At 40.3% G+C, this 23,257-nt stretch overlaps 1 protein-coding gene across 4 annotated transcripts in view; it reads left to right on the top strand.

The window, feature by feature from the left end:
* Window positions 1-23,257, top strand: part of GABBR1 (gamma-aminobutyric acid type B receptor subunit 1) — a 166,459-nt gene that overhangs the window by 119,934 nt on the left and 23,268 nt on the right. For all 4 annotated transcript variants that reach the window (XM_085847467.1, XM_085847468.1, XM_085847470.1 and 1 more), the window contains 8 exons: window positions 3,915-4,016; window positions 7,743-7,808; window positions 8,328-8,519; window positions 10,872-11,117; window positions 13,073-13,136; window positions 13,375-13,452; window positions 15,326-15,476; window positions 21,397-21,529. In XM_085847467.1, the coding sequence (XP_085703593.1) occupies window positions 3,915-4,016; window positions 7,743-7,808; window positions 8,328-8,519; window positions 10,872-11,117; window positions 13,073-13,136; window positions 13,375-13,452; window positions 15,326-15,476; window positions 21,397-21,529 (1,032 nt within the window). The remainder of the gene's footprint in view (window positions 1-3,914; window positions 4,017-7,742; window positions 7,809-8,327; window positions 8,520-10,871; window positions 11,118-13,072; window positions 13,137-13,374; window positions 13,453-15,325; window positions 15,477-21,396; window positions 21,530-23,257) is intronic.

Here is a 23,257-nt window from a genome sequence, read left to right as displayed (position 1 = left end):
AAGGTAACCTGCGCGGCCTCGTGCGGCCCTTCGGTCAGCCAAGTCCCATGCCATAAAGGCCCACGGGCCCAGTCTGACCCACTGTCTGTGGAGGTGGACTTTTCTTTTCTTTTGAGTGCATGTTGTGGTGCCGTGTCCACAAGTAAAACTGTTAAGTGACTGTGCATTAATAATAATCATATTCGGTCGTAGTGCTGTCCCTTGCTTTTGTTTGCCTGTATACGTGTTGGCTGTACATACGTGTAATTTAAAATAAATGTGCTTTGTGTGAATGTACCCCGTTCGTCGCGTCCTCCTTTCACCCTGTTGGAAATGCCATCTTGCATCACGGAATAAATAGCTGGGTTTTAAACACCCGTTAAATAAGAATCGGATCCGATGATGTCGGGCGATAATACCCGCTCGGTTATCACTGCAGAACGGAACGGACTGCTTAAGCGGTTCGTGTCCAAGCCGACCTGCGCCGAGGTACGGTCTCCCGGTTAGCTATCCGCGCGGGTACTTAGGTATATCGAGAATCGGCGATTGACCCTATCATGTGCGGGTAGAAAATTGGCTAGGCCGTGGTGGGGTTGAAGACCCACCCGTGACAGGGTTCCGGCGTTGCTCTGGAAGGTCACGACTGAATTGTCCATCCGGTGGGCGACGCGGTTGCGATTTGAGAAACGCGGCCGATCGCACGCCGGCGGGTGCGAATTCGTAACAATATATACATATATATATATATATATATATATATATATATATATATATATATATATATATATATATATATATATATATATATATACACATATATACATATATAGATAAATATACACATATATACATATATACATACATACATAAATACATACATATATACATATATACATATGTATACATATATACTATACATACTTGCATACATATCCACTTGAAGATTGTGCCACACACTCAGAAGAAAATAAACCCAGATGTATGGCAAAGGAGAGGGAGGTGAGCTGAGGTTGCAGTTCTTTTGGGTACCTGAATGTTGGAGAGAAGGGATGCTCCGTGGTGCGGCACCTGTCAATGGTCATGCGCCTCAGTCTACGGCCGCACGCGTGGAGACCTTGTCTGCGAAGGAGCCCGGGTCGAGTAGAGCAGAGTCCGAGGCGGGGATCAGGGCTGCAGACAGGACACAACGAGAAACCCGGTCAAGGTCGGGTCGAGGTCTTCCCAACTCTCTCACACTCAAAACCAGTGTTTCTCAACCGGGGTTCCCCGGAACCCTAGGGTTCCGCAAGAGGTCGCTAGGGGTTCCGCGAGAAACAGTAATAAATAGGCTAATGTATTTTTAAGTAGTTTTTGTTTGATTTAATATTCGTAATTTTACTATACACATACGGCATATTGTTAGAAACTCCTTGGTTATTACAATAGAGGCTTCAACCTCTTATATCATTTACAATTATAACCATAGGGAATGTATTTAACGATGTCAATATGGCGACAGTGTGAAACCGCCCTCACTGGTTAGTGGACGTCCTGTACGTGGCGGATTCTTGTATCATTGAGTGACTGACTCAAGTACGGGACGCATGCACGGTGTCCATCTATCTTCTCTGTGCTTCCTAGTGCAATCTCTCTCTCTCTCTCTCTCTCTCTCTCTCTCTCTCTCTCTCTCTCTCTCTCTCTCTCTCTCTCTCTCTCTCTCTCTCTCTCTCTCTCTCTCTCTCTCTCTCTCTCTCTCTCTCTCTCGCTTTATTTGTTTAAGTTTTGTTTATCAAGTTTCATGAGGTGGTTTTTTTTTTTTTTTGATTCAAAAGTTTTCTTTTTTTTTGTGAGGTCTCATAAACGAGCAGTGTTTTTTTTTTCACTGCCAATAAATTTGACAAAGAGGGGGTCATTTTTTCCTTTTTACCAGATATCCGATTAAAATATGAGAGCTAGATATTAATAATGGTACATAATAATTTTTATGCAGGGGTTCCCTGAGACATGAAAACTATTTCAAGGGTTCCACAAGGGTAAAAAGGTTGAGAAACGCTGCTCAAAACGAAGGACCCCCAAAGAGCACAACCACTCTACGACCTTTCTTTCGCTACCAGCCGTCGAACTGTCTCACTCCGACGCTCTTCACTCCAATGCTCCTCACTCCCAGGGTTGCTTCATAATTTATAGATCTCCCTCAGTGGGGAGGGGCCTTGGTGAAGCTGACGTCACTGTCCACCCTGATTGGATGGGGCTTCCATGGGTCCGCTCTTTCTGGGCAGGGTTTCGGCCATACCGGGAAGCCCGCCCACTCCACGCGTCCGGACTCGCCAAAAAGGTACTGCACAAAGATTTTGCCTCGGAGAGCGAGAGGAAGGTACTGTGGTTCATAATGGAGGGGACATAAAGCTTTATCAACCTAACTAAAAACCATTGCAATGCACCCCTTTTGCTTTCCCACTACACACAAGGAGGGGTTCTATCTGCACATATACTTCATGGAATAACTTACTTCGGGACAACTGTATGTTTGTGTGCATACGGTTCCTAGAACCGTAACAATATATATGTATATGTATGTAAATATATATACATACACATTATACATAATTACAAATTCCTGTCCTAACTACTGGCCACGAGGAAAGAAATGGCAAACCACCGAGTGTAATACTTATCATGAGGCTGCTTTGGTAGCACTGAATGTGCCCTCATGCATACCAGGATTAGAGATTACACTTTGGCCGTTGCAGAATTATCATTTCTAACATGCTTTAAATTTTCATATAATGCCTTGTGAATCTCTGCCACTGTTCAATATACAATTGTAATTGTTGTGAGGGACAGAATCAGGATGTGCATGACATTTGCACAAAAATATAATAATTAACTCTACCCCCACGTCTCCGCCATTTCAGGCTCAAGTTAATCGCAACTTGAGTTGAACTGGAGACCTCCCATTTTAAATGTCGCACAAGAATCTGAGTGAAGTTCATCCTGAACGTATTCTGTCATATTATATAGTAAATGTACGTTGGCCCCTTTAAATAAATAAATGATTTGAAAGGCTGAATTATTGTTAAGTGTAAATATGATTAACTGTAGAACGTGGTTTCTGGTGGTCCATAGCGATATATGTTAAACATATACATATTAACGACTCTCGTCAAGTTATTCTGAGAGTACAGCGATGCACTGAGGAAAAGGAATAGGAAGATGCCTCCACATCCACTCCATATCATGAGAAACATTCCAGTAACTTTACTTCACATTGCAAGATGTCAAAGAACTAACAGCAGCATGAAGGACAGAATTGCAAAGATTTTGTTTTTGAAACTATAATTGGATATTTAAGATATGCACAAGTATTGTATATGTTTTATATTTTGGCAAACCAGATTTTTTTTTTTTATAACCACCAATCAAACCACATTCTGTGTATATTTAAAATTGATTGCAAATTGCAATCAATACCTTTGTGTTAAAAAGAAAAGATGACGGAATTGAAATACGACTCGCTGATGACCGGTTTGTAGCGGTGAATGAGAAATCAAGAAAATGAAACGCAGTTGTTGAGGCTCAATAGGACCTGAATGATGGAGTGTGTGGGGAGAGGGGGGCAAAGGTGGTTGATACATTAACAGTGGGGTGAAGGGAGAAAAAGGAGTTGAGAAATTACATGTTACATTCAACCCAAAGAAATGGTCCTCGTTTTCAAAACGTGTTAACGACCGATATTCCCTTGTGTTTTTACGGAACAACGAATACTCAGGTTTGTTTGCATTTTTATGAAAATCATGCCCTGGTAAGGACGTGCTAAAGATTTATTTATGCAATTCATTGAACAAAATGCCATTCCTAACGAGCTTCTCCTTTCGAAGCAATCCGTGAATGTTTGAATGCATTTTCATCGAGTGACCTTCCATCCTTCCCTGTTTGTTTGTTTGCGTTTGTAAAAGACATTGGACGATCTCGAACAGCAGGTGCGCGCTGCAGGCATCGAGATCAGCGTGAGGCAGAGCTTCCTTTCTAATCCAGCTATTGCGGTGAAAAATCTAAAGGTAAACTCCTTTTACCTTTGTCTTTCTCTTGAATGTTCACAAAATAGGTTTCTTTAAAATTTTGAGGTCACTGTGTAAAGGTGGAGAATTTAGGACCTGGATTGGAAGTATTGGCGGCATCGGGTGGGGGCTAAGTGGAGGGATAGAGGTGACAGAGATATTGATCATGTTGTTGTGTACATTAAATTTTAATAAGTTACTTCTGTAAATGTAGAAGTAAATACTTCCCTAAAAATCTCTTTTACTCACCTGTCTTGATTCCATAATTGCTGTTGTAAACCCTTATTTCTCTCTCTGTCCCACATTATATGCTTTCAAATTTGTCTTTGGCAATCATTAATCACAATAACAGTAACGGTGCTTTCTTTTTTTTTATTCATTCTACAGTTTTATCAATAATTTTGCTTAAAATAAGTTGATTTGCATAATCGCAATTTCCTTGCAAAATCAATGCATTTCATAAACTAGAAGGGCATTTGGTAGAGCGCATACCTCCACCACGTAATGCCTGATCCATGTGAACATATCGGGCCCAATACATGTTTGAAATATGATGCTATACAGTATTATATCGTTTTTGGCCTTATCTCTCAATGGTGAAGAATCACTTAAAAAATTAAATAATCATCAAATCCAGATCCGCATTTGTGTCTTTACCAAAATTGAAACAATTCGTCCTTGCCAGACACCCAACCTATCCACCAAATTTCGTCAGAATCCATTCATAACTCTTTGAGATGTCGTGCCTTTATATTAGTTTAGCCCTATCTCTCAATGGCGAAGATTCACTTAAAAAAAATTATCACATCCAGATCCGGATTCGGACTTCACCAAAATTGAATTAATTCTTCCTTGCCATACACCCAACTTGTCCACAAAATTTCATCCGGATCAGTCTCCAATTTTTTCGAGATATCCTGTACACAAATAAACAGAGGCAAGAAAAAGACGACGTTCAGAGCACGATACTTGCAAATCCACCCCCCCCCCCCCCCGTCTCCAAAGGTTGCCCTGGATACATTAAATTATCCATTTCATTAACATTAAGATTCACAATATTGATCAAAGTTCAGGTCAATCAGAGGAAAATTGACGATTTTTCAGATGAAATTTGATGATTTTAAAAGCTTGACCTTGAGTTGACCTTTGACCTTTGACCTTTTGACCTCAAAAATAGTTGCTTTCCAAATTCAGTGATGGACTATGCAAATCCTGTTCAACTTTCAAGTTAATGGGATGCAAATTGACGATTTTTCATTTGAAAATTGATGATTTTAGAAGTTTGACCTTGAGCTGACCTTTGTCCTTTTGATCTCAAAAAAAGCTGGTTTCCCAATTCATTAATGGTTCTATGCGATTGCTATTTAATTTTCAAGTCAATCGGATGAAAATTGGCAATTTTTCAAATTTTCTTTTGATGATTTTAGAAGTTTGACCTTGAGTTGACCTTTGACTTTTTGACTTCAAAAGTAGTTGGTTTCCCAATTCAGTGACGCAATATGCAAATCTTGTTCAAATTTCAAGTCAATCGGGTGAAAAATGACATTTTCAGAAATTTGACCTCAAGATGAGCTTTGACCTTTGACCTCAAAATCGATAGACTTCTCAGTTGAGACGACCTCGCTGACTCGGTAAAGTTTTATGACGATCGGTTTTGAAGTGGGACCTTTCGGCGACAAACAGACAGACAGGATAACAAAAATGACGAACCAATATATTTGAACAAGGACAAATGTGTCCAAGAGCCGCGTCCTCAAGGTTTTGTCTTCACCAGAAGAGGAAGAAGAAGAAGAAGAAGAAGAAGAAGAAGAAGAAGAACAACAACAACAACAACAACAACAACAACAACAACACGGAGCTCTCTTAGAGCCAGCGTTCGCAACGAGACGCGGCTAAAAATTCATTACAGAAAGTCGAAACATCAGCATTTTGGTCACAATAACAATAACAACAACAACTTCCGATATTTAATCACGTGCCTTGATGGAGCCAATAGCGAGACCCGTAATGGAGGCTCCTCGTTCATGACGAGAAAATCGTGTATTTACGAAATTACAACACATGAAATGGAATAATCTTTAAATAGTAACGTGAATTCTTCGAAACTTTAAAGCAAATGTCCGAATATATTTAAAAGTTCATGATAGACGCTCTCAAAAGGCACCCTCAATGCGAGGATGTGTCCAAGTGTTTAGTATTTAAGGAGATCCGGATCCTGTATATAAAAGAGCCGCGTCCTAAAGGTTTTGTAAGAAGAAGAAGAAGAAGAAGAAGAAGAAGAAGAAGAAGAAGAAGAAGAAGAAGAAGAAGAAGAAGAAGAAGAAGAAGAAGAAGAAGAAGAAGAAGAAGAAGAAGAAGAAGAAGAAGAACAACAACAACAACACGGAGCTCTCTTAGAGCCAGCGTTCGCAACGAGACGCGGCTAAAAATTCATTACAGAAAGTCGAAACATCAGCATTTTGGTCACAATAACAACAACAACTTCCGATATTTAATCACGTGCCTTGATGGAGCCAATAGCGAGACCCGTAATGGAGGCTCCTCGTTCATGACGAGAAAATCGTGTATTTACGAAATTACAACACATGAAATGGAATAATCTTTAAATAGTAACGTGAATTCTTCGAAACTTTAAAGCAAATGTCCGAATATATTTAAAAGTTCATGATAGACGCTCTCAAAAGGCACCCTCAATGCGAGGATGTGTCCAAGTGTTTAGTATTTAAGGAGATCCGGATCCTGTATATAAAAGAGCCGCGTCCTAAAGGTTTTGTAAGAAGAAGAAGAAGAAGAAGAAGAAGAAGAAGAAGAAGAAGAAGAAGAAGAAGAAGAAGAAGAAGAAGAAGAAGAAGAAGCTCTCGAGACACGGCTAAAAATGGTCGATTTTGCAAGAAACGGACAGAAAGAGGTGAAAACAACCTCCTTCACCTTTGGCGGCGGAGGTAATAACATTCGGAATCCTATTGTTCGACCATGCTTCCTTATTTTTGTTGATTTCCTTTTTTCTTTCCATGATTTCTAAACCGTTATCCCTTCCTTGACAGCAGCTTGCCCATAAACACCAATTCGACCGTAATATATTTTTACAATGAAGATTTAATCTCGTTCTCTGAACATCTGCCTTCCCGAAGTCCTTCGAACCAGTGGGACCTCTTTCAGCAGAAGCCTTTCTCGAGCTACGAGTACGTTACGCCAACGATCGATGAATATGACGGTTCATTATATTCACCCCTGAAATGAACTTCTTTCTGCATTCATGTCGTTTGAACCTTCTATCGCAACCCTTGTCCTTGTTGAACCTTTGTTGGAAACGAAAACAAAATGCCTGGTTCGATGGACACTGGCCTTATAGTAGCGTCGGCCAGTCGGATTAAAACATTCTTACAAACAGTTGAGAGCACAGAGTCTTTGTGGGGTAAGGGAATCGAGTAACGGTGATGCAGTTATTTCCCCGTCATGGCCTCCCCCAGACGCTCATGCACTCAGGATTTCCAAGTTACCCCATAAGTGCATTCCAAATTCATCACAAGCATGAAAAATGAAATTGAAATGCTGTTTTACCGGCCTTCCCACCTCCTCCACTCACCCCCCCCCCCCATCCTCGCTTTCCACCTGCTATTATTCAGTGTTCACCAACCCAGCTCCATCCGTGTGCATCCTCATGGTAATTTCATACAAGTTATCAAATGTAACATTTATCGGTGAGTCATGTGTTCTCATCCCTAGAGACAAGACGCACGTATTATCGTGGGCTTGTTTTACGAGACCGAGGCACGGAAGGTTTTCTGCGAGGTGAGAATGGTGTGCTTCAACCTCGCTGTTCAATATGAAATTATTAATTTATTATTGTGCTCTTTCTGAAACTGGGGGATAGGGATATTTCATTTTCGATCTTGCGATATTACTCGAACAAAGTGATCAACTCAATTTGAACTGTACTGAAATGCAAGTAAATAATCCTGTTGTTTTGTTTTTTTTTTAGGGTTGCCAGGTGAGAGTAAAAGTGCATTTGAGGTTTAATGGAAATAATAATTTGAATTCAAGAACAACAGGACACTCATTCAACGCAACAAACTTATTACGTGTTATTAAGACGACCTCTCGTTCAGCTCCCCGACTCGTCAGCAATTTTCACTCCATCAGCAATGACTTTGATGATTAATGATTTTTTTTTTTAAATTTGAGAAACAAGACAAATTTTTTAACAACATACATCATTGTTTTTTTAAAAAATCAATAACAATAGCTCGTCAGTTATGTATTGTGGTGTTGTGTTGAATTTTTTTTTGTTGTTGGTGTATTGCGAGGTAGGTGTACAATGAACATCTTTACGGCAAGAAGTACGTGTGGTTCATCATCGGCTGGTATGCGGACAACTGGTTCCTTAAGCCTGATGCCTCCATCAACTGCACAGCTGAGCAGATGGCTGAGGCTGTGGATAGACAGATCACGACCGAGATCCTAATGAAGGACTTGTCGAACACTCGTGGCGTGTCGAACTACGTATGAACTACCAATTCTACTGCTTATCACCTTTCCTCTGTTTGTTTGTTTGTTTTTTTTAATTGTAAATTTGAGGGCTTTCATGATTTTTATTTGTCCATATCCTTGCCTACCTATATGTAGTGAAACTGTTGGCATAGTTAGGAGGGTCATTATTTTTCAAAAGTTTTCTTGTTTTCCAATCTATTATACAATGCGAACCGTCCACCTTGACGTCTGTCCGTGCGTTCGTCTGTCTCCCGATTGCGGCGGCCACTTCCCGCCCTGCGTTTGAAAAGCTCCACATGCAGGCAAAGCTCAACATTCAACCAGAAGAAGAACATGATACCAAATGAGACATGTTTTAAACGTATAAATACAACATGGAATCGGTTTGTTTAACTGTACGTTGAGGGATTATCAGAGTTGAACAAACCATGTCAGTGTTTTTAATAACAGTAATCTATACTGAGAGTCTTTGAACAACGGTGGCAATGTAAGACAATCATTTAATTTAAGAAAAAAAACCTCCATTCAGCATTGTGACCTAAAAACAAGGTTTAATGATAAACTTCAAACGGGCATGGATAGTGTTGTTGTCAAATTTCATTTCCCAAGCAGGATATTTTGCCCTCTTTTGAGACAAATTCAACATCCGCCGACTGATGTTCCCCCAGCATTTTGTGGTGGGCGGCATAAGTAGCTCAGAGCTTCGGCTCTGCATGAAACCAAGAGTGCAACACAATTAACCTTTTAAATTTCATGGAATATTATTGATATTGATAGGTTAACTTAAACTTTTCTTGTCACTGGGGACGGATACTTTTGCAAGTACATTTATATGGACAAGTAGGAGTAGATGAGATGAAGAAGCAACTTGAGAAAATTTAAGGATGATAGAGCTCCAGGGCCAGATAATGTGTATCCCAGTGTATTATAGAAGGAGGTGGCAGAGCAGATAAACTGGTAATATTATTGGATTGGTTCCACCTGAGCTCATTTACAATTACGATTATAACGGTTCTGGACACTTATCCGACCAAGATATTCTAGTTTTGTATTTTTAATAAACTTTCTGAAATTTGTAGGATTTGTTTTTCACCTGGAAGTTGTGGGTTACGATGTGGAAAAAGTCTGATTTAATGTAATTTAATTCCAGGTTATAAGGTAACAAAAGGTGAAATTTTTGAAAGGGGGGTGTAGGCTTTGCATCGGCACTGTATGTCATAATAATAGTTACAGAGAACCTGATTAAAGCAATAGCACACAAGAAAATCCACTTTTTCATTTATTTATTGAGCAGAATGATCCACCATTCCTTTGTCGGGAAAAGCATTATAACAATAACAAAGGATGAGGAGCTCATGCTCATTAAAAAAAAAAAAAACCATTAATAAACAAAAATTTGTGACCTGCTGCCTCAAGATAGGGGGTTCCATTTGGGTTATTAATGAGCCTAACTTGGTCATGAATAAACGATCAGCAGTCTGTTGTCTTGACGAGCCCACAACAAGGGGGAAATCGAGATCGACATCTCTGCTTTCGTCTATCCGTGACCATAGGCTTTAACCTCAGTCCGCAAAGGCTTGAGTACCATTCGGATGGCTCCTAGTTTGGAGGTGATGTGTTGGTGTAATATTCTAGTTGGCACATGACGTCGGCGTCGTGTCATATGGTCAGTGTGTTTGTTTGGTTGAATTTGATATTCCTGGCTGCAAACCTCCTGACTGGTGATCAGCCGGGCAGAGACAATGTACTTGCGTGGCAGGTGACACTTGTTGGCAGGTTGTGCAACAAGCGCTGTGATGGGACTCGATTTGTGCTCTGCTGCCTCGTCAAGTTATGGGGTTTGATTTGATATCTATACATCAATGTGAAACTTCAAACTTCAAACTGTGAGTGGTGAGACAGCTGGACTACTCTCCAGTAGTAAATAATATTAGACACTATAATGATTTTGGAACAAACAAGAAATTGCAGTCCTCCTTCGGCCATGTTTCATTTCGTGATCCATGAACTTACTCAGGCCTCAGCAGATATCCTTTTTCTTTATTTTTTCTCTCTCTGCCTTTATTTGCATCCTATCTCTTTATCCTCTATTTGTTTGTTTTTTGTTTTTTTTAATCGTGAAGATTTTGATCTACGATTAATGTTGATGTGACAATGCTTGCTGGCTTGTCTTCCGGATCCATTTCCATTCATCCTGTATCGACCACATTGTTTTGCCAATGATAACCTACCTTTTGAGAGCTTTTCATGAATGGTTGATGCCATTAAGTTTTTACAAACTTCGACCAATGCACTCTGCACTTTGAGATGAAAGTTTATCATTGTGGTCTGCGAAGATCTTTCTCTTCCCCTTGTGTCTTTCAGACGTCACAGGAATTCATGGACCGCCTTGTGGCAAAGCTGGACGAGCAAAGACAAGAAGAAACCGGGGGCTTCCAAGAAGCCCCGTTGGCTTATGACGCCATCTGGGCATTAGCTCTCGCGCTCAACCAAACAGTATCCCGCCTGGCAAAGCATAATTTGCGGCTTGAGGCCTTCAATTACTCAAGCAAGATCATCACTGATGAAATCTACCGTGCCCTCAACTCTTCTCATTTTGACGGCGTCTCGGTGAGACCTGCTGCTGACATAAGCAATCTTAGCGCATGCAACCGCTGCTAACTAATTGTCTCGGTCCAGTTAATTAAGTTGATCAGTCAACTGTGGGACGAGCATAACATTCACTACTAATTATAACATAGGTATGTTATAAAATCGCTAAACTCAAGGTGTCTGGTTATGCCAGGCTGCAGTGTACGAGAGTCATCCCAAAGGTCATGTTGTGTCCTCCACCCTTTTTGCACACAATTTAGATGTAGCAATGTTGACAATTTCATTATTATACCAATATTTGACGTTGTTCACACGTACATCAGTACACTCTTGATGCCAGTACAGAGGCAATCTATTCCTTCCAGTTAGCTTCTGATATTAGGATTGCAGGTGAGAATGTCATTGACTGTGTCGATTTGTCGAACATCTGGTAATGTCCTTGTAATTCATGTTGTGTACATACCTGTTTCTCCATGAGTCTTCGATGATGTAGAAAAATAAATCAGGTGGGTCAGGCAAAATCTCTTTCCCAGACGTCCAATCAGCCAAGTCCAATGTGCTGTGCTTCGAACACTTCAGAAGAAAGGTTTTCCTCTGGCATCAAGAACCTGTGCTTCAGTCGGAACAGATATGTTTGAGGATGATATTGTAGTTAAAACATAAAAAAATACTTTATGTAATATCTTGTAATTGGGATGTGGGGTGGGGATCAGTAGGGATGAGGAAGCATGACAAATATTTAGAAATGAGACTTGAATTAGCATTTGGCCAGCAGTTCATAAATAGTTACCGAACCACAAAATATCACTTCAAGCATATTATCGTGGGCTGGACCCGATATTTAATGAACGACGTTACATATTTTGTTGTGATCTTGTTTATTGGTGAGCATATACGTAATTTGGCTGACTTGAACGTCGGTGACTTCTGACAATGAATTTATCCAATATGTTGCTGATCCATCGCAGTGGTATGCCTGGTGTTGGCTTAATGGTTTGGGTGGTGGGCTTGGGATCTAAAGATCCTGAGTTCAAATCCTGCTTGGCTGTTGAATTAATACCGGGTGAGGTTGACTCCGGCTGTCATCCTTCCGAGGTCGGTAAAATGAGTGCCAGCTTGCCGGTATCCTGTGTCGGAGTGGTTGATCCATCCAGGATTGTGCCCAATAGCCAAGGAGACTGCTTAAGCGGCGCCAACGCTCTGCACAGAGCATGGTCCCAATGGATGGATCACAGTGATGCTCATTCTGTTCCCAAAATGCTGCTTCTGCTCGATGTTCTTTCTCAGCTTTTTATATATATTTTTTTCCCCCCAACACAGTGGGCCTGATAGACCGTCCTGATAGACACCCTCGTGACGTCAACCACTTCCTTGACGTCCACCGAAGACTCGCACGGACATCCAATATCACGCCACTTATGAACACATTGAGATTCTTCTGCTTTCCCACGTTCTGAAGTTAATAAAGTTGACACTGAAGACAAACCCCCACCACAATTGAAAGTGAACATCACGTGACCTCTCATAATTCACAAAAACCTTCAATCTTCAGTGGGCATGTTATAGGCACGAGTGATTATTGTACCCTAAAATCTTTAACACCATTATTTATATATTTCACCGAAAACATGGAAAACTATCAAGAAAAAAGAGAATAAGATGTCCTTGGGTCTGCGTAGATCACACGTGCCCATTTGAGAGTTCATAGAGAGGTGCAACATGGAGCAACAACAAAATCGATTCAGACATTTTGTGAGGGGCATCGGTTGTCGTTTGAGAAACTATTATTATTTTTGAGGTTTTTTATTATTAATTGTTTTTTTTTTTTTCTTAATCTTTGTAAACCGACTGAAGTCCTTGTCTATAAGTTTTTTATTTATTTAATTTAATTTTGTAAACACATTTACAGAGTATCAAAATGTTTAGCACAGTCAGTGTCTTTAACATGATGTTCTGTTTGCTTCTATTTCTAGGGACATGTCGTGTTTGACGCAAGTGGTGCACGAATGGCCTGGACGTTGATCGAACAGCTTCAAAGTATGATAGTATGACATCACTAAACATGTCGCTTTTCACATAAAAAAAGTGGTTATAAGATATGTGATCGAAGGAATCGTTTGTAGTCGCGTTCGCTTTCGACCTAATAATATTTTTTGGCAATAACTTGTGTATCCATCTCATCCGCATTTGTGACGATCAAAATCATTTTCTCTGAAAACCCGAATTGAGATCCATAATCACATCGATTAATGTGCTTCTGTGTGTTTCAAACCAGATCGAAAGTATGTCAAAATTGGCTACTTTGACAGCACACACAACAACCTGTCTTGGCTGGGCACAGACCTCTGGGATGGTGAGTAGTTTGGCAAATGGTTTGGAGGATGGTAAATCCAAGAAACAATGAGGAAGATGCAGGCAGATGTTTGAAACTAGCAAGCACGTGTTAAAAAGTGCAAACCATAGTGGATACGTTGCGTTGCCACAGACATGTTCTTTAAATTCATTAAAAAGGGGGTAAAAGAGGGGTTTATGTGGACACTGAACAGCTATAACATGTGACTTTGGAAATGATGTATCAATACTAATGAGGTCTTTCACACATTCACTGTGTGTGTGTGTGTGTGTGTGTGTGTGTGTGTGTGTGTGTGTGTGTGTGTGTGTGTGTGTGTGTGTGTGTGTGTGTGTGTGTTTTTACACTGACTCGGTTCTACTCGATGGGCACTTTTAACCTACTGTTACTGGTGTGAGATCTCTAATTCAACTCGTCTTTGAAACATAACTTTCAGCATTTAAACGAAAGAGTGGAAATTTCAAAATGGTTAACCAGAACACTGGGCTGCATTTGAAATATTTTTTTCAGAGGTCTAGGTTTTCTCAACGGTCCTTATTTGTTTTTTGCATGCTGATTTCAGAAATGTATCTAATTTCGTTCAATCAGGTCAAGTTTTTATGCTATCTCAATTTTAAGGAAAAAAAAAAATCAAAATTTTGGTTTTTTTTATTAGCATTTTTTAAAATTCAAAATCAGACTTACAGTGACAGAAAATGTACAAACTATACATATAATGACACACAAGTACACTTAATGTGGAAGAAAGTGCCTTTTCAATTACTTTCATTTCAATTTCAGAAAAAATATAGATAAATCGTTGTTTCTGGCAACACTGCTTTTATGTCAGGAGCTGTCAGGGGCTGTCAGGGGCTGCTTTTATGACCTCCAACCCTCAACATGGGAGAAGATGTGCAGAAGAACATGGAGAAAAATTCAAATTTGTGTGGACAATGGAGGGAAGCATTCAGATAAATTCTAACTGAGTGCACAGGGATTTTGTGGCCACGAAATACAGTCCTGGTATGTAAAATAAATAAGTAAATAAAAACTAGTATAATTTCTCGTGTGACCCTGGAACCAAAAAAAACAATATATTTATAACAGCCATCACAGCTCCCATATGTCCCACACCCTCCCCCCCTCCTCCACCCCAACATAATTAATGGTAAATATAATCATTAGACTTACCCTTTACATGCACAAGCCCCAGATACTGTATGTCCTTTCCATCCTATCAGTGTTTAACACCCAAACCAGACACGGTCTCTTCCTCATGGACGTCTACCTGGTACATCCAGCTCCCACCTAAATAAAGATGGCACAAACTTTGTGTGTTTTCACGTCGTCAAGATGTCCTTTGTCGAAGAGTCGGTTACGGCTACTTGGGAATGACGCGCAGTATTGTCTTTTCAATTGCAGACGCCCATTAAAGAAATCACCGAGCATGCCATGTTCACAGACCGCACTCCTGCAAGGTTCAAAGTCCATTCACTGGTAGCGATCCGTCGGGGGTTTGCATAGCACGAGCCCATCCACTCGGGCCTTGCACCGGCCCACATAGTCGGGAATTTGCAGTGCGGACAGTTGCCCGTTCAGCAAGCTGAGAACGTTCTCCAACTCTTTCCTTGTGCAGAGGCACAACGCTTTCTCTCAAGTAGTTTTCCAAGTATTTTTGCCTTCTTTTAGAAGCTTTGGAAGTCATTTTAGGTAACAATCCTTATCTCGCACAAGTTATCCTTCATGATGCCCCAAAGTCTGAACACCACCGTTTCCTGGGATTTCTGCGCATGCACACTGAGCATTCTGTGGCGGATTACGTCATTTCAAAAGTTGTGCGTTGTAGCTGTAATTAAGATGTAGGAAATATTGACAGGCACTCATTCTCAACTTTCAGGTGACTCCCCTCCTCCAGATCGGACAAAGGTTCTGCCTCAATTCCGGTACCTCTCCCAGAGCCTCTTTGTTTCTATTTCTATTCTTGCTGCCCTTGGTGTAACCTTCGCTTCTGCTTGCCTTGCTTTCAACACGTTGAATCGGCATGTTCGGTAAGCAATCATAGGAATGCACACGTAATCACCACAAAACTTTATAGATTGAAAGTATTTTTTTTTAAACATTATTTGTTGCACAACATCGGCACCCATGGAAGAGCAAGGTGACAGAGTAAAAATTGGCAATGACGTCACATGGGGCAGTGCGGCAACATTTGGACAAAACAAGCGACTGAAAAAAACAGCAAAAGAGGAGAGAGAGGAAGGAGTCGACACAGTATACTGCAAGTAAATGGGTTTGATTAGGTGAGGTAGGGTTAATGGAGGTCGAAAAGATCACGTGTATAGATCAGGGATAACCCGAGATGCTGGAGCACCGCATGCTTGAAGTCTTGGAAGTGAGAATGAGATTGAACAGACTCAGGAAGACACTTTCACAAACAAGAGAAAAGCGAAACAAAAGAGTTGACATGTGCAGGAAGCCTGGATTTTGGAAGTTTAACTAGGAGGGGTTTACTGGACAAAAACGTGCATCCTGGAGTTGCTGGGGAGGGTCAGAGGGCTGAGAGAGCAGTGGGAGCAATATCGGAGAATAGAAGGTGGAAAACAGAGACCACCTACCTGCCTGCAATGTGAGAGCAATAGGCCCTGTGTTTCAGTCTCATTTTGGGGAATGCCAACAATGCCGAGAGCTTCAGATTCCACAGATGTCTTTGGACCCATTTCAACTTTAGATTCCTTTAAACTTTCAGCTATCCAACCATAAAGTTACCATTTGGCGATCTTTATGGTTGCCATACTTAGCCGAATGTGGCCGTTCACATATGACGTGGACACCCGAGTGCATGTATGTGTTTACAGTGTACAACCTACTACCCACACAGCAATTACACTCTGACATAGCAAACAGTGCAATTTTGTGTAAAGGAATATCCAATAACAGCAGGTCATCTGCTGTCTACAGTTAAGGTGGAATTATGTCATTTGTTCAGGGAACCCATGATGTATTGCCTACTCTTTGTGAGACTCCAAGGGATATTTCATTAATATCAACCAGTGAATGCTAGCAGCCGGGACACCCAGCTTAATGTCCATCCAAAGGCTTTTTGATTCAATGCTTCGCCTGAGAAGCACAAATTCAGCAGTTTAGAGTCAGCAATTATTCTATCAGCGGTACACACTGCAATTACAGAATATCAGAGAGATGGAGGTGTTGCGTTAACTTCGGATTCCTGTGACCTATTACTTTGGGCGGCTCTGACTTGGATTTTGGGTACTAAGTTTGTTCACAGCATTTAAAAAAATTGGGCCCAAAGAGTGTCTAGAGGGGGGGGCATTTAATACCAATACTTACCAATACTTCTTCACGGCATTTAAAAAAAAATTGGAATCTGGTATTAAAATATTCATAACATTTGGTGTTAAATATATATATATATATATATATATATATATATATATATATATATATATATATGTAAATGCATTCGATTGGTCATTATTAATATTGTAAGAACTGTGATTTAGTTGTATTAAAAGGAGCATATTTAAATATAGATTTAATCACCCATCCATCTAATATATCATTTTTCCTGGTGTATCAGCTTCAATGTCCATCAGCATGCAAAATTACCATGCTTCCCAATTGTCGAGTCGCTCACCTTAAATTTTTCTTTCTTTTTTTCATTTATTTATTTTAATTTCTATATATTTTCATTACCCTCGCCAAAGGAGAAGGTATTGCAATTGGTTCCATTTGTTTGTTTGTTTGTCCGCATTGAACTTTCGTGTTTTTCTCCCCAACCGCTTGTCAGGTTGAGACGAAATTTTCACCGTAGGTTCGACTACTCATGTAGAATGTTGTAATCATAATTATGATGTCATAGGTCCTGCGGTGTGGCAGCCATGTTGGAAAAACGGAAAAGCTTTGGACCTCTATCTCTGAAATTTCACCAAGGAAAAAATTGAAACTTGGCACACGGCAAGTATTCCTCATGGGGAATAAGTTATGTTTTGATGATTTCATAATTGCATATGAAGAATGCTACATCTGATCAGTATAAAAAAGTTTGAGGGTCATCTGCCCTCATTAAAGCGAGTAGTAACTCTTTTTAAAACTATATAATTAAACTATACTTAAAAAAACTTTGTACATAATAAATTAAGTATGTGGACTAACGATGGAATCCACTATTTATTCATAACATTTGGTATTAAAAAGCAATTTTTAATTTGTGAAGTGAAGTATATTCGATGCTTTCAAGTTTAAAAAGTAATGACAGAAGAAAATCAGTCAAGGCAGGATCTCCCCCCTCTCAAGTCAAGTCAATCAAGTCAAGGCAGAAGTAATTCACTCCACACTCTCTCGCACCCCTCATATCCACACCCCTCTCCCTTGTGCAGTGTGTGATGAGGGGGGGGGGGGTTTGGAAAAGAGGAAGACAGAGTGGGAGGAGGGGGGAGAATTGAGATGTTGAAGTCACATTTTACATTATGTGGAATTACATAATACAAACTGTATTTCACACATACATGGACATGTATTCACATATTATGTGAAGGAAATAACTCATGTACATTACGTACATAATTTCTGGATCTGATGAATTGTCAGGACCAATTTTGTAAAACTATGTGCAGCATCCAACTCAAGATGTCCAAATGTCGTATGTTTATGCCCATTGGTTTCACATGGGTGCCCCACTCGAATATATATATATATATATATATATATATATATATATATATATATATATATATATATATATATATATATATATATATATATATATATATATATATATATATATTAAGCTAATGCTATCTGTCTGTCTGACCGTCTGACCATGAAATACAGAAACACTCTTCCGAGAGAGAAAGAAATAATAAAGTAAAAGTTGTTTCTTAATTAATCAAAACCTGCAGGAAATTATAATTTTTTTCAATCGGACAAAAAATGAACCCCAGGTAGTGTGGAAGTAACATGGTGGTTGCCAAAAAGCTGGTCTGCCTCGATCCTCCAAATTTGTCTTTCGTTGCTGTTAAGACATGTTAGGTGCCACTGGAGGTCCACACGTTGAGGTGTCCTGAAGAACACAAAAAACTTGAATTATTATTTGAGAAAATGCAAAAAAACTTCATCATTGTATCTTTTGGTTTGGTTTTCATATGATTTTTAAACCGGAACAAGACTTTGTGGACAGCCTGTACTTTGTTCACAAGCCTAAAACTATCTTCATATCATCCACGACAAGTTTTCCGATCAAATGTTTTGAATAAATCAATAAGTTGTTAAACTCATTTTACTCTCTTCTTTCCTTTAAGGGGCAGGTGCACACAACACCTCAAGACATTCCTCATTGAACATTCCATTTGGAGCTCTTTCAACTAGTGCAAGAATAAAAGTCCTCCTTTTATTCTATCATAGTAGTTTTTACCATGGGCTTCTGGTGGTGGTGGTGGGTAGTAGTAGTAGTAGTAGTCGTAGTTGTCATCGGAGCATGGTATTGGCTCAGTGGTTAGGGTGGCTGGCTTGGGATCCTAGGGTCCTGAGTTTGAGTCCCGTTTCCCACTGAATTCACACCAGGGGGTTCACTCAACCTGTCATCCTCCGAGGTCGATGAAATGAGTACCAGTGTACTGCTCCCGGTGTATGCCCCAGTTAGAATAGGTGTACCATATCCCTGTGTGTCGAAAGAGGTGACCAGGGTTGGTGTCAGGAAGGGCATCCGGCCATAAAACATTGTCTCAAGAAGGGAACCATGATTGCATGGAGCCCACAAAAAGCTAACCCCTGCTCAGCAGGGAAAAATGGCTGTAAATAGGCTGTTTTTTTTTATCATCTATCTATATATTACTAAAACTCTCATCTTGTATGTATGTATGTTCCCGAAATACAGCCAAAACGGTACATAATAGCGCAAAAATTTTAGAGCCACCTTACTCACCATACTCCTGCGGTGTGCAGTATCAAGTTTCGTTCAAATCTGGCAAAGGAAAAAATATTTAAAAAATCAATTCCCGATTCAGTCAAGTACTCTTCGGGAGAATTTGATCAATGCAAACAACCTCAGCGGTATAGTTCGCTGGAGCTATCTTTTATTTTTTTTTGAAATTATTTTTTGTATCAACCGCTGTCACAACGGGAACCCAACTGGTTCACGGGTCGTCGAGTAGAGAGATAAAGCTGGGTGGACAGTGACAATGTTACAGAAAAAAAGTATGTGATTATTTTATTTTAAAATAAAGATATCTAAGGTGGAAAAGCCGAACCCAGAGGGCGAAGGAACATACATGCTAATTCAGGAGGAAGGCCAAGTTGATGGAAAGATGGATGTAGGAACAGTTGAAAAGCTTAGAAGTAAATACGGTGCAGCATTTGACATCATATGATGATAAGATAACCATCGATGAGTGATTAGAGGAGCAGGACAAGATACAAGCTTGAACAGGTTCCATCTTTGGCAGAAGGAAAGGGGTGGTGGTGAAGGATCAGAGTTGATCTGACAACCTCGATTTACTGGAGTAGATGTATGATTGAAAAAGCTGATGGTGGAAACTGGAAGAGAGTTGCAAATAAAAGAGAGGCGTAGAATGTGGCCGCAGTAGGAAATGAGCACGCCCCGGGTCTTGAGATATTCTTTATATTGATCACCAATCCACAGAGCTTTGGCCTCCATAGCATAAAGTACCACCGGATGTAATGCAGGACTCCAGCCTAAAATGGGAAGCTAGACTTCAAAGACGTATCCTCATGAATGACTTGGTATGTTTTGAAGAGTTGCGAAGCATTAATGATTGGACCCGATTCTATGGGAGCTGCTTGTTACAGCCAAGTTTGAAATTTGGTTTACCTGAAATATTTCATCGGAGATGGTGAGGCCAGGAAACTCCAGTGACTAGATCTCTCAAAGTAGTTGACCATCAAAGAATCTGGAGAGATTTGATGTGTGATCCTACCTGGAAGATACAGTGAAGACACGTGACTTGTCTTAGCTGAAGGACATGTTCCATGTTGCAGACAGATCTCAAATCATCAAAAAGTTAACACACAAATTCAGGTCATCCTATGTGCTTCAACAACAACAATAAACTGTATGGGACAATGTGCAGTGATGAGTAAAGTGAAATGTGATTTATAAGAATGTGGAAAGGCGATGAATGCACAACATGAGAACGGCACTCGGGAGAGTGTATATCTCCACCACATTGAACAGTTTACATTGTGTGTCCCGCTGATAAGCCAGTCTATCTACATCCGGATCTTCACTAAAATCTAATCACTTAGTCCTCGTCACACGCCCTCCCTGTCCACCAAATTTTGTCCGAATCCGTCTGTAACTTTTTGAGATATCCTGTTCACAAATAGAGAGACAGACAAACAGGGGTGAATACATAACTTTCAGTGGTGGAGGTAAAAAAAAAAATTTGAGAAGGCCAAAACACCTGCCTTGAGGGACACCAGTCTCTAAGAGGAAGGTGGAAGAAAAAACACATGATGGAGAGCAACAAGTTTTCAGATATGGAGTCTGTCAAGCAGATAAGACGTTGACCTCAGATACAAAAGGACAAAAGCTGGTTGAGAAGATCAGGATACTCAACTGCGTCAATTGTGTTGTGGTCAACCACCCTGACCTTCCTTTAGCTCAACTGCCATGTTTAGGGAAGCGGCATGTCCAAGTTGTGTGTTTTAGCTGAAAATCAAATTGATGATTTGTAGTAATCGAGTTTTTCTCTGCTGATAAAAGCTACGGCTTTATGACACAGAAAAAGTTGGGTTTGGAAACTGTATTTTCTTGGTAAGGTTGCAATGCCCGACCATGAGATGATACAGCTTGTCATTGTCCCTTAAGGCCTTGATAGTTTCATACTTTATCTCCTTGGCATGCAAATCAGTAGTTGAGTAGTACTAACCACACAAACAACTAAATTGTTGTGTGTATGTGTGTGTGTGTGCAATGTTGTTTATTTGCAGGTACATTGAACACTCACAGCCCTTATTGAACTCACTTACGGCATTTGGCTGCATTCTTTCTTTGATCTCGATAGTGCCCTTGGGCCTCGATGGGCTACACGTTCCAGTTGCTGCCTTCCCTGCAATCTGTCAGGTGTGTACACAAGTTAATGCACAAGCAGTTCGTGCGTGCGCACCTGAAGTGACTTTGAGACATGGAACAAAACCATATACTCCCAGAACTCATGTTATTTATTCGACTGGTTCTTGAGAAGAAGAAAAATAATGGGAAAAGACTCATGATCTGCGGTGTAACATTCAATCAAAACCACATCTGGAAAATGCGTCGTCCAGATACTGATGGCGCTGTCCTTTGCCGTGCCAAGAGTTTTGTTCGACGCGACTGAGCTGTTTACTGTGCAGATTCTGTTTACGTCGCCATTGTGAATGTAGAACTGTTTGAATGCCCCACATGTTGTATATCATTGGATACGCTTCACCATGCCATTGATTTATTTGCGTCACCAAGTATGATGTAAAAAAAAAAAAAGACAGGCTGGTCATTGAGCCGAATCACGTTCACATGAGACTTATACTTGTCATATGTCTAGTGACATCAAAAAGGAGGTCATAATGATGGGAAAAAAAGAAGAAAATAGAGGTGAGGCAGGAGAGGGAAAAAAAATTTTACTCCTGAAAAGATAAGATGAACAATGGAAGCTGAAGTGGGAGCAGGATTTAAGGTGGAGATATTTACAGGGCAGCACAGTGGACATAATTCATCTGGGGATGATGACCCATTGAAAACCAGCCCGACGATGTAGAACGTCCAGCTTTGGGGATTCTTCTTCTTCTTATTATTATTATTATTATTATTATTATTATTATTTTTAAAAATCAGAGTACCACTGAAGATTCTAGCTTTCTCCCATTTAAAATTGTGAGAAACACCTCCCTCACCCATTCCCCTTTATCCTGCACACATGTGAAGTCTGCATTCAGAAATCCCCATATCACGTCTCCTCGAGTGACCTCGGCACGAATATCTTTGCTCTCTTTTGCTCGTTAGGTTAATGTTCGTGCCTCAAACATCAGCTTTTCCTTTCATACCTCAATCTGCATCCTGTTGATTTCGTCCAGCAATAAGAGGTTGTAGAAGCACAAGCCAAAGTTGGTTGCACAGTACTCGAGAAAGTTTCCGATATGCTATTATGGGTCAAAGGTAGAGGACTGGTAAAATGCTTCCCAGATGTTGCCGGAGGATAGATGAAAATACTACTGTGGACAAGCTGAACCCCACCAAATGTGCAAAAAGCTTGCATCGTGAGTGGGAAAGCAACTAATAGTGCGTTTGTCATGCAGCGGCAGACCGATCGAAAAATTAATTTAATCACCACTATGTCACGGAGCACGATTTCCTGCAATGTTTTTGAATCTTTCCCACCTTGTGTTTATTGATGCCGTGGTACCTTTTGCCACCGAATGAAAGTACTGGCCCGAGGACTTTTTCCCCCGCAAGCAGATTGTCATTCTTGGTTTTCTTTACTTCTACTTGAGTCTCAATTCAAATCTCCTTTCTGATATTTCTGCCTCTCTTCATGAAATCATGAATTCACCCTTCCAGCTGCTCATCTGCAGACAAAGATGGAGGATTTTGTTTCATCCAAGATCCTGGGTCGGCCTGTTTGGCGTTCCCATCTGAACTCCTGGCTCATGATGTTCGGAACCGAGGTTCAAAACCGCACATGTAATTCGATTTAGCTCTTTTACAAGTGTATTAAAGTGTCTTGTGTCCATGTCCTTCATGTTGGCCGTATTTTGGTTTGTCAATGAAAAAGCGGAATTTTGCTTTGATTTTGGTTTCCTGATATGGATAGACACT

This window comes from Eptatretus burgeri, chromosome 11 (assembly GCF_056783735.1).
Source record: "Eptatretus burgeri isolate ZD-2024b chromosome 11, Ebu_testis_v1, whole genome shotgun sequence".
Taxonomy (NCBI): domain Eukaryota; kingdom Metazoa; phylum Chordata; class Myxini; order Myxiniformes; family Myxinidae; genus Eptatretus; species Eptatretus burgeri.
Note: the sequence above shows the minus strand (reverse complement) of the source record. Positions and strands in the feature narration are given on the sequence as shown.